This window comes from Plectropomus leopardus, chromosome 12 (assembly GCF_008729295.1).
Source record: "Plectropomus leopardus isolate mb chromosome 12, YSFRI_Pleo_2.0, whole genome shotgun sequence".
NCBI classification, from domain to species: domain Eukaryota; kingdom Metazoa; phylum Chordata; class Actinopteri; order Perciformes; family Serranidae; genus Plectropomus; species Plectropomus leopardus.
Genome location: NC_056474.1, coordinates 4262151 through 4274884, shown reverse-complemented (window position 1 = coordinate 4274884; position 12734 = coordinate 4262151). Strand labels below are relative to the sequence as shown.

At 36.1% G+C, this 12734-nt stretch overlaps 1 protein-coding gene across 1 annotated transcript in view; it reads right to left on the bottom strand.

Annotated features, from left to right (window-relative positions):
• The window catches only part of LOC121951430 (guanine nucleotide-binding protein G(olf) subunit alpha-like), a 67580-nt gene extending 55524 nt beyond the window's left edge, over nucleotides 1-12056 (bottom strand). Inside the window, exon 1 of the mRNA XM_042497752.1 lies at nucleotides 11306-12056. Within this exon, the coding sequence (XP_042353686.1) occupies nucleotides 11306-11816 (511 nt within the window). The 5' untranslated portion in view covers nucleotides 11817-12056. The remainder of the gene's footprint in view (nucleotides 1-11305) is intronic.
• Nucleotides 12057-12734: the final 678 nt, after the last annotated feature.

Here is a 12734-nt window from a genome sequence, read left to right as displayed (position 1 = left end):
AGAGGGAAAGAATTGCATATTGATTGGCCTGCTGGTTATTACAGTGACAAAGAGGTGGTAAGTGGCAGATATGGGATCAAGTCACTGTTCTGCAAGTCCTATGTTAAGTCACAAGTTAGTCCCTAGGCGAGTCCCAAGTGCTAAACTTTGAGTTTTGAGTCATAAACAAGTCATAATGTGCTCGGTACTGAATCTAATAAAAAACCCTAATCTCAGTAGATCATCTTACTTTAAAAACTGGTGTGATACCACAGGATATAAAAATGACACTTAGTTTGATTAGGTCACCATAAAGTTATAATCTAAAATACTGTAAGTTGTGATGATAGAGCGCCCAAAGGATGACCTTTTTTCTTTGATGGCCCAGGTGGAAGTTAGTGCCGCCCTGGTCAAAAAGTCAAAAAGCAAGAAAACCTTCACAAATGAACACCACTTTTATGACTTTTGAAGCCTAAATGCAATCGCCAGAAGTAAAAAATAGCTCATGTTAGGCTATCAACGAGCCACACTACGGTCGCATGACTTGACATCACCCCCACAATGAGGCTGTATTGCTGCGTTTAGCTCGATGACGCTCTGTAGTCCTATTTAGCGACTTTTAAAGTAACCACCTTTTTCAAAGACACATAAAAAGCTTGTCAAAATTCACGATAGGGGTATATTTCCTCACAATTTTTTTTTTCACATAGAACAAATTGTGGGTCTCTTCGGCTTGTGTTAACCACAGACCTTATTAAGGGCTTCATAACCAAAAAAACACATTTAGAAAAAGAAACATTGCCTTCGAGGGAACCAAAGCGGCTGAAATGCTAACTTATTTCTAATTTTAGGACTCACTCCTGGGGTTACTCTATGGGTAGTACAAGAACATTAACAAGGTCCCATATTATGCTCATGTTCAGGTTCATACATTGTATTTAGGGTTTCTACAAGAACATGTTTACATGCTTCAATGTTAAAAAAAAAACAAATTTTTCTCATACGGTAAGCCTGAATACCTGTATTTACCTCTTGTCTTTAAGGCGCCATTTTTAATGCCTGTTCTCATTACGCCTGCCTTTGTGACATCACAACTTCACAGAAAGTCCTGACAGCCACCTATTTATAGGATACAGTTTTTCTGAATATAGACCTGTATTGCATTTCTCAGTGGACTGACTATTTGGATACTTTCACAGTCTTTAGCAGTATTTAGATAGCACCTAATTAAAGAAAAATCTGACTTTCTACAAAATGGGAACTTTAAAGCAATAAAAAGAGAATACACAAAGTATGATGGTGGTTTACAAAAATAATAATCTGAGTTGAGTATGCTATCAAACTTACAGTGATGTTTTTCTTGCGGTGAACAATAAATTTACTTTTCAACATACAATGTCCCAGTTTTGCCAGTAAAATAAAATAGTCCAAAAACTTTTGGATGAATGCTAGGGACTATGACATATTATATATATATATATATATATATTTATATATATATATATTATATATATGTAGTTGCTGCAGTGATCCTTTCATTTTTTAAATAATTTTTGTGAGATAATATTGTCATGTAATCATATAGTTTTTTATGTTTATGTGTATTAATTGCCTCTTTTTTTAAAAAAAATCACTAAAATAAAAGGTCTTAGTACTTTCTCCACCACATACATCCCTTTGAAACCTAAGCCAATTGGTTTGATTTCTTTTGAAAAAACGGGGAAGAAAGGAAATGAAGAACTTGGCAAGAAGTGTCCCACACATTGAGAGAAATTAGCAGAAGGCGACAAGAAATGTCCTAAAAAATTTTTTTTTTTTTTAAAAATGGGGAAGGATTACTAGAAATGTTTCATTTTTTAAAGTCCATAAAATGATATTCATAATTATTCTAACTATATATTTGTAATTATGTTACATAACATTAATACATCTTTAGATTTTTAAATTTAAATTTAATTTTGGAGTCATCTTTGTTTTTTTTGTTAGGTAAATTTCTTGTAACTTTTTACTAATTTCTTGCTATTTTTTTGGTCATGTCTTGTTAGGTTGCTCATTGCCCTCTCCCCATGTTTTTGACCAATCTGCTCAGGGCTGCAAAGGGTTAAACTTGAGACCACCACAAGACAAAGGGAGCCTTCATCTATGAGTTTTTCTGTTATTAGTCTAGACAAATCTATTTTCTTTATTTTAAACAATAATGTCATTTGATAAAGTTTTATCCTCATATATATAATTTAAGACGTAAGAGGAGGTTACACTGCAACACTCTAGCAGTGCAGGTCACACTTTTGCAGATAAGAGGGAAAAAGAAAAACTGTCAGTGTTGTGAGCATTGTCTGACATTTATGTTCAGCTCGGCTTCCTCTAAACTAGGCCAACATGGGGTGTGGGTTTGTATAGGTCTGTCTTTACAGTAACCAACACTGCACTTTACACGCTCACCACCACCGTATTATTTGCACATATCTGATATATGTGATTAGTATGTGTGAGACCAAGAATAAAGTATATTTCATTCAAGAGGTAAAAGTTATTTGGGACCTTATTGATCAAAGTGGGACTTTGATTTTGATTTAAAATATTCCTTCACATAATAGAGATGGCTGTCTTGATTAGGAAATAGACTCAAACCATGATAACCCCCTGCCCTTTATGTATCTATCACTTGTTTACCTGCTAACTAGTCTCCCTTGTATTTTTACCTTACCTTATTACCTTAAAGCACTTGATTTTGTTGTAATTTATATTCGCTAAAACAGGCGTGAAGTGAAGTTTTCGTAACTGTCTTTCTTGTAAACCTCCTGGCTGCCAATTGAAACAAAATTTTAAAACATAAAACAAAATAAAATATTATAAAATATACTACAATAAAATAAGATTAAGATTGAGCCAATGCTAGTATGCACACTGTTGTATTCAGGTCAGGAAGAAATACTGAAATGCACTTTACTTATATTACAAATACTCACTCAAAAGCACCAGGCAACCATAAATGACTATTTGTGCAACATGTACCAAGTCGTACACTGTTATTGTCTCCATTATGCAAATCCAATGCAAACACTAGTTTCATGTAGTAAAATGAGTGCCTCAAAGTAGTGCAGTATGCAAATCACAACTGGAACCCTCACTTCACGTACAGTAGTGTGAAAATATTACAACCACCACCACCCCACCCTCATCAAAAAGCAAAAAAAGAATCCTATCTCCCCCCTCAGACAGCAAGGTCAAAACCAGTGACTGGCCCACATCACTCTCTAGTGGTTAGAGGCAGCACCGCACACAAGCTGTCCGCTCTCTGTTAGTGATACACAATCATGTTTTGTTGCATAAATGCTTGTTGTTTTTACAGAAGTATTGTCTGATATTCATGTTTAACTTGCTGTGGTGTCCTCCTAATTAAACTTAAATGGGTGTGAGTTTGTTGAGGTTTGTTTAGGGTGTGTGTTTGTTTCGGTTTGTTCAGGGTGTGTGTTTGTGGAGGTTTATCTGATTTTAATTTCATCTGCAGAAGAGGGGAAAAGTTACTCCATGCCTAGCTTAAATTTTACTTTAAAGGGATGGTTCAGATATTTTTTAAATATTTTTTTTTGTTATTGTTATAAGAGGTATTTATACATAATTAGTGTACTACCTATAGTAGATGTATGTCAGTATACCTCCAGTTTGGAGAAACGGCAGTTAAGTGCGTGATATACAAAATAAGTCCCACATAAAAAAAAAAAAAAAATGTGAAAAATATTAAATATATCTAAGCAAATAATTTCTATAATTTGATTCAGTTTAGTCTTTATAGTGATATTCTGGAGGCAAATAATGACTTTAGTAAAATGTAAATGTCCATCATTGAGTTGTTTTTCATCCCAAATTTGAGTCCTAAATTTTGTTATGACCCATTTAATAAATAAATTAAATTGACAACATTGCACAGATTCATTTTTTAACTTTACTTAAAGCAAACAAAAATATTGATTTATCGATGCATATCTTCTCTGAAAATTTAAAACACTCCAATACTAATTTTCAGCACTTTCTTGCTCTCTATTATTGTTTTTAATGTCATTCTGCTGTTCTCTGCTACTAACAAAGAAAAGAAAAGTCGCCGTCGCCATCTTAGAGCCTTATCATATCTATTTTTAATAAAAATTTCAAATTGTACTTTTACAGCAAGTCAGAAAGTCCAGAATTTTGAAAACCCCACATTATTATGTGATATTAAGTCACTTTAAATGGTCATTCTTTGCTTTAAGTAAAGTTTTTTAAAAAAACTAAATCTATGCAATAACACCCGAAATGTTGTGAAATTAATTTATATAAGTTTGAAGGGTTGCAAAAAAACTAGTAGAGTGCGCTCAAATTGGACACAACTTTTTGATGACAAATAACTTAATGATGGATATTGACATTTCATGTGTGAAAATTTAGCCATGAAACTCAACTGACTCAAATAAAAGATTTTATACTTTATAATGAGTCGCAGCAGACAATAAACAGCGTACTGGAACAAGGCACAATATGATAAAACTGCATGACTGACATTTACATTTCACTTATATAATGTTTCCTCCCAAAAAACTTTAAACTCACTTTAAACACAAAATTAACTTTTATGTACTCAGATAGATTTAATATTGTTTTAAAATTACTCAAAGCAAACAATGACCACTTAAAGTGACTTATGATGACATTATAATGTCGTGTCGTCAGTTATGGAAAAATATCTATAGTTGATACAATTTTTTGATACCATAAGGTACAATTCAGATCAACCATATAATGTGTCATTGTTATTAAAAAATAGCTAAAACAAGTCTATAATACGAATCAATCTTTGATTTACTGTCACCCCACACTGGCCTCTGTAATGTGATATTATTATTATAAAGCATTAATAATATTTATAAGTGGTTGAAACCATAATTATACAGTGCTCTAAGCAAGTTATAATGCATCATAAGTATGTTTATAATGCATTCTAGACATAGGCATTATATTTGTTTATGCCTGATGGAGCTTTAACATGTTATTACAGTATTTGTGAGTAATATCTTCATGATTAATGTCTGTCTGTCTGTATGTATGCAAGTGCAGGAGAAGTAAACGCTAATGCAGCGATACAACAATCTAAAAATACTCTGTTGCAAGCAATTTTCAAAGTCTGACAAAGATGCTTTTTACTATTTTCAGACTGGTAGTGGACATGTACTGCACAACAGCAACCACAAAGGCCCTTAAAATAGCTTCTAATTAATGACCAACTCGCGAAAAATGTTTCATTTTGGAGGCTCTGCAAAATGAATGCACATCTAAATAAATACATTAAATAAATGCATATACACACGCTTTCTGGCGGAAGATTTCTCTTGCCAGGGAACTGTTACAATAAATCTAACTAGCCCTGACTGTAACTGAAGCATGTACTGTAAAAACGAGGCACAAATCCAAAAGATATCCAGCTAAAATTAGCCTTTTTACGAACCTGGAAAGATTACAGCACCCTCTCTAAAGGGGCAGAGACTCTTGATAAAGTCTAAATCATACAGTAAGCAAAAGCTGGAAAACAAACATAGTCCAATGTCCTTCTTGTGTGGCATGGTTCACTTTGATACAGCAGATATAGGTGTCTGCTATCAGCATCATAAATATGACAATAATTCCAACATCAGCACCTCCTGTTGCATTAACTGGGAACTCAGTTAGTAGCAAAGTTCAGCAACAGTCAATGATAAAACCCATTTAGACTGAAGCAAAGTTCACCTGACTCTGCTGGTATTTCAAGGGGAGGGCCGACAGCAGGGCCTACAACTTCCACTGAATAAGTTTTTCCAAAATATGGCTTCACACGCACCAAAAAAAAAACAAAGACAAAAACAATCAGTGACTTCCAACAGGCTACTCATTGGCCTGTTTGCCTCAGTTAGGTGATAGTTTTCGTGGACTTCATTTCTCGCAGCCTGTTGTTCAGGCTCGTGAAGGGTGATAAGGTTGAGATATGAAACGGCCAGTTAAGGACATCTAGAAAAGCTGTAGCAGATATTATCACAAGCATGTACAGAATCTGATCCAAGAGACCTAACAATAAAGTGACTTCCTTTCCAAGAAATAATCGGAACTTGCCTTCCAGTTCCCATCACTGTATTCCTGTTACAAAGTATAAAGTCTGAAGGAACTCTATTAAAGGAATAGTTAAATAATGACTTTGTTTTTGCATTTTTTTAACAGGACAGTGCTTCCATTTTAAGCAAAAATCTTGTGATATCTTTCATGACACAATAAAATAGTGGACTTCACATGTTTAAAACAAACCAAAAGTTGGATTTAAAGGCACTCAGGAGGTCAGAACTCTGTCTTATTTTGTTAACCCTTTGAAACCCAGATCGCCAGGTTTCTTGTGCTGCATTCAGACGCTTTTCACAAACATTTAAATTCCTGAGACATGAGGAAATTGGTTTGATTTCTTTTAAAGACATGGAGGAAAAAGGCAATCAGCAATTTCATAAGAAATGTCCTGCAAAATGCAAGAAATTTGTAAAAACTTAAAAAAATAAGAGGGGGATAGAATTAATAGATTTTTTTCAAACTAGAGGAAAATAAAAAGTTCTAATAATCATTATTATACAATTAAAATTATGTTTAAAAAAGCTAGTATTATATTATATTATATATCCAGGTCATTTCCTTGTTTATTTTTTTATTCTTTAAAAACATGCTATTTTTTTAGGCAATTTCTTTTCTTTTTTCTTGTTGCTCATCGTGACTTTTGGTCAGGTTTCAAAGAGTCAACATAAACAATCTCGCTTTGATTTAATAGATGTTTGGAGGATTACCTTGATTATTTCAAATGAAAAGGCCCTCTTAAAGACCTCTATAGGAGTCTGGACAGACACTAAGTCTTTTGTTGATGTACTCTTTTTTAGGCACTCAAACTGTATATTGAGATTGACAACATGACAGCTCCCCAAAATTGAATAGTTTCTCTGATAAACTTGGTTTTAAGGAGTCATTTGAAACTATATGAGCCAATGGGTGTGCTTGCTATTATTGGCACTGCTATGGATTGGCTGGACGGGTCTGTGGGCGGGAACTCCAAATGACAGGACTTTTGCAAGATGGCACTTAAGATTTTTTTGTGTGTGATATCAGATTATTTGTGTACTTGTCATAAATTCATGTTCTTATTATTTCTGGGGTGATTTTTGCCTTTACTGATTGATAGCATAGACAAAAAAGGGGAGAGAGAGGGGGGATAACATGCAGCACAGTGCTGCGTGACCCCGGGCCGCTGCCAAGGCCTCAGCCTGTGTGAGGCTCACACTCTGCCTGGTGAACCAGACGCCACCCCTATCGTCATAAATTCCTAAATTTCATTTTGTCATGTACAATCATGTTGGAGCTACATGTGCTGTCTGTTGTATTGCCACTATGCATCTTACAAAATGAATCACAATACTTTACTTTGATTTATGAAGCTTCAATTCAGCAGGTTTACTGCACTTACGTTTAACCAGAGCAGGTGATATTTGCGCTCTACTTAAAAAGTCCTCTCTGTCAGAAATGAGACCAAGTTTTCATACTCACTAATACGTTTTATCTAATTGTGGTATATTTTCAAAGCATCAAGAAAAAAAATTGTCTTGTCATTTCTGAACTTTAACTACTCTGTATTTGAAAACAAAACTTTAAAGGTCCTATACTGTAAAAATCTGATTTCCTTTTTTATTACATAATAAATAAATAATTTAAAAGTATCAAAATGCTAAATCGACAGAAAAATGCACACTGCCGCTATTCAGAAACTGTGTCTTTAAATGAGCCGTCTGGACTTCCGTGAAGTTGTGATGTCACAAATACACTATATAAAGGTAAAAGGGGCCGCTACAGTGGTGTTACAGTCATTTCCCAGCTGCAAAGACAATGCAAAGATGCAGATAGCGCAGATGTGAAAGACCCGCAAACAATGACCAATCAGGGCAGATTTGACTTTCTCGGGAGGGGTTCTTAAAGAGACAGGCGCAACAACAGAGCGTTTCAGACAGAAGGTGAATGCAGGTACATTCAGGCAGGCAGTATGAGAAAATGAATGCGTTATTTGAACTTTAAAGCATGTAAACATGTTCTAGTAGAAACCCAAAGTACAAGTATGAACCTGAAAATGAGTATGATATGGGACCTTTAAAACTAAGATATCAATGGTTTACTATTTTAGAATTATTTAATCTAGTTGAACTATATCTAAATTTATACTGTAAGTACCAAAAATGTGATTCTATATAATCAAACATTACAAAGTGTAAGTGAAACTGACAGATTTCGGCTCCAGCACAGCCTGAGCAAGGCAGCCCGCTTAGGATAAACATTAGCTGCTTATGGCTATCATTATTCAACTAAATACCTGCAGCAAATACAAACAGATAAAGTGACCCAGATTAGCTAGCATACGTTGCCTTGAAATGTAACACTATTTGAAAGGTGTCCACTTTCAAAGGAACACAAACCACCTCAGTCCTCTGACATGCAACAAGAGTCCTACTGGAGACCTGGAGAGTATAAAGTCCCGAAAGGCCTCTTAAGAAAACCCAGAAGTGGCGAAGAAAGCCGCCCAAACCATAATGACAAGCTGAAATGACACAGTGACACAGGTCACACGCAGCTTTCAACAGCAGCTCATGGAAGAATGTATGACACTTGCCTGTGTGACTTCATTAGGATGAACCATGTCTTCCTGTGTGTAATTAGTGGGAGCTGTTTACTCAGGAAATTAAACTGGTAGCCATTTATTATATGAAGTAACAAAGCCGTTTAAACTAAAGCAAATACATGCAATATGATATTAACTGAAAGTGGATGAGTTCTGTTTTAATTGTGTTAAATATTGTTTTTCTCATCAGTGTAGCTTTAATGGCATTTGAGCTCCTGTGTCTGATGGATACTTTCTCGCTGAGGGTTAAGAATTGACCTTTATGAAAACTTATATTAGCCTACATATACGATATTGTATATGTAGTAAAATAACACAGTGTACAAGCTAAGCTGGGCCTGACATAACACTGCAATTTAGATGTATACTTGATTTTCCTGTCATAATACTGGGATGCCGCTGACGGATATTTGGAAAGTCTCGTGATAAATTGCATAAACTATCAATCATGGAAATCCAGTCAGGTAATAAAATGTATGACCTAAAGTGATATAACCCCTGTCATTTATATGGACACAGTTAGGTAACAGATAAGGGCTTCAGCCAGGACTTAATAACTTAGAAGTTCGATCAGTTACTCTATAAAATGCCAATAATAATATCAAACCAACAATAAAAGTTGCCAGAGCCCTAACTCATGCCTTAAAATTATTAATGTTTGCCAAATCTTACCATATGTCAAACTGTAACCAGAATAGTATCAGAATTTATCAAAATAGGACTCAGTGAGTTACACTTCAATTTATCATTTCAGCACAGAAGCCCATTTTTCCACAATAATAAGAGACAGTAAAAACACACATACACCTACACTTTTACTCTATAGTCTACTACACTATAATCTATATCACACTATACTACAGGCCACTACACTCTAATCTACTGTTATTGTATGTATTTATTTACTGCAAATGTGCAACTGTACGTCAAGATAGTATTTGTCATCTCTTATCACTAAGAAATCAACCTACACCACAGACCACTATACTACAAAATAAAGTACTACACTCTACTATCCCATACTGTACAACTAAAAGAATAATTTAAGATGAAGCAAGAATATACTAGACAATCTGACCCAATATCAAATGGCTATTTAGCCTCCATATACAACAATAGTGAATTCTAAAACTTGTTACTCTTCTACATCAAACTGCTTTACTATACTATACTATACTATATTAAAGTAAACTAAACTACACTAAGAGGAAACATGGCCCAATAGCCAGTGCTCTTTATGGCCTGTAAAACTTGACTCTTTATTCTGTATAACATTCTACTATACTATACTACAGGCCACTATACTCGCCTATACTACATGTACTTATTGGGAGAAAATAACTGTAATTGTGCCAAATTCAAACACCTATGTTTCATCTATATAGCACTGAGACCGACATCACACCACATCACAGGCCTCTATACTTTATTATGCTCTCTTTAACCTATACCATACTACATCATACCATACCATACTATACTATACTATACTATACTACACTACACTACACTATACTATACTATACTATACTATCCTGCTACTTCCTAAGTTAAACCAAAGTCTGTTTTTCAATTTATGGTCCTGTACTATATATACACTATACTATACTACACTACACTACACCATTACTATACTGCCTTACCGAGAAGAACCTCTGCAAATAAGCCACAGTTAAACCAAAGTCTATTTTTAAAGCTTTGGTCCCGCACTCTACACAATACTCAAATAGTAACTGAAAGATCGGTAGTCCCTATGCATTCTTTATCACGAAGCCAACTAAATTACACTTAAGTCAACACTAAAATACACTATCCTACACTGCTTAAATATTCGTGTAGCCTATTTCAAAAGGCTATTTCTCATCTGTAGTCCTACTACTATACTTTACTATTCTGTACTGTACTATACTTCCTTATTGATGCCATAGTAAAACCAAAGTTGTTTTTAATTATGGTCCTGTACTCTATACCATACTATACTATAACTACACTGCCTTACTGAGAAGAATTACTTTTAAAAAGCCACAGTTAAACCAAAGTCTATGTTTTAAATCTCTGATCATGCACTCTATCCCATCCTAATTTTCATGTTGAACAAGGCCCAGTAACTTTAAGATAAGTGGCATCTCTACATATTATCATCATAAAGCCAACTGAATTATACTCCTGTCAACACTAAAAGACACTATACTACACTGTTTTATTCCTGTAGCCAATTTCAAAATGCTATTTCTCATCTGTAGTCCTACTACTATACTGTACTGTACTTTACTGTACCATACTATTTTTCAGAGTAATTGTGGCCCAGTAGCCACATGCTAATTGGTCTCTGGGAACCTGTGTGTAGCCTCCAGGTCCATTTGATGGTCTACATCGTGTATAATTATCTTTTTTCTGGTAACCCCAAATATTAACAGTAAGAGGACAGCAGGCCCAGTGAGTCTACACGTCCATCTTCATCATTTGTCATTGACAGCCGCAGGGGGTAGTCTCCACAGCCAAGCCAACAGATGTGGCAATAGGCCTCGCCAGAGTAGTGACATAATTTCTGGAAAGGCCAGTGCGTTTTGGTTTCTAATAATAAAACGGCTTCCTAGTCCAACAACAACAGAAAGAGACTGAACCTACCGAGCAGCAGCAGCCGATGCGTCTGTTTGTACTCCCGTTTGAGCTCCTTCAGCGCCCTGTCAATATTCTTACTGACTTTCTTCGCCTCCTTCTCGGCCTCCTTCTCCTCCACCAGCAATTTGTCCCAGTTTTTCTGCTTTTGGGTGCTAGTCTTTTGCAGCAGCTGCAAGCGTCGGCCGCGGTCCTTCCCTGTCCCCTTGCCGCTACCTCCGCCGCCACCACCGCCTCCTCCTCCACCACCTCCGTTTTGTATGAGCACACCGTCGGTACCGGTGTCTCCACGGCGGTGCTCCCCGGCCGGGAGCCTGGCAGGGTCCCCGGGGCGCACCGGGCCGCCGCCGCCGCGTAGCGACGAAGTCTCCCCGCATCCCCCGGTGTCCTCCTGGCGAGCTCCCACGGCGCGGGTCGGCACGGCGGCGTCCGGAGGCTGGTCCGAGTCCGAGGTAGCGTTGGAAATAGACCCGCTCAGGTCCCCGAAGAGCCGGGGACGCAAACTGTAGCACAGCCCCATGTTGAAACCAATATTTGTCTGTTAATGTGATTTTTCATAAATTAAAATATCAAAAAAATCGCAGTTGCGCCACCAGCCCTAACGAGCCATCGTCACATTGGAGCTCCAGCGGTGCGATTTAAGTCCGAAATTGAGCCGAAAATGTGAATGAATTATGCTCCGACATTTGCTATATGTCATTTTGCATTTTCCCCAGTCAGCCTTCGCTTCGTAGTTAGTGGATCACCTGATCCTTTAGTGGACACTGCGGGTCCATCTTACCGTAAGTAACCAAAAGCACAACCTTGGAAAAAAACGCGACAATCCGCTGCGCAGACAGTCAACAATCTGACTGCACAGTTGTTAGGTGCAATGCACGGCACGTCATGTTACTACAGTATGGCCATTTCGAGAATGCTGGTCATGATTTTCATTCCTCACATTTCATGCCTGCATGCCTAAAGACACCTACTGCACTGGAGATAACAGTGAACCTGCTCTTTATTATCAGACTTAATGGCACACACATGCTATCTCTTTATGTAACAATATTTCAAATAAAATGACAAACCTTTTGAAAATGGAAAGTAATAAAAATGTTTGTTTTTTTTAAATCTCATATAATTTCGGATTTGATTCACACTCATATAATTTTACAATGGCAAACAATCATACATTGTGTTTTCAAACTATTTGTATACTAAAGCCAACTAAATTATACTCTCTATAACCCTATAGAACACTACAAGCAAATATAGTCTACCACACTCTAATATACTGTATTATATTTTCATTTGTTGGGGAAAATACTGTAAGATGTTATTTTTTTCATCTGTAGTCGTATATTTTGTTTCTCTCTATATATGTAGATTATAAACAACTACATTATTGGCTACTCTCTACATAACTTTATAACACTATACTATGCTACAGGCCACT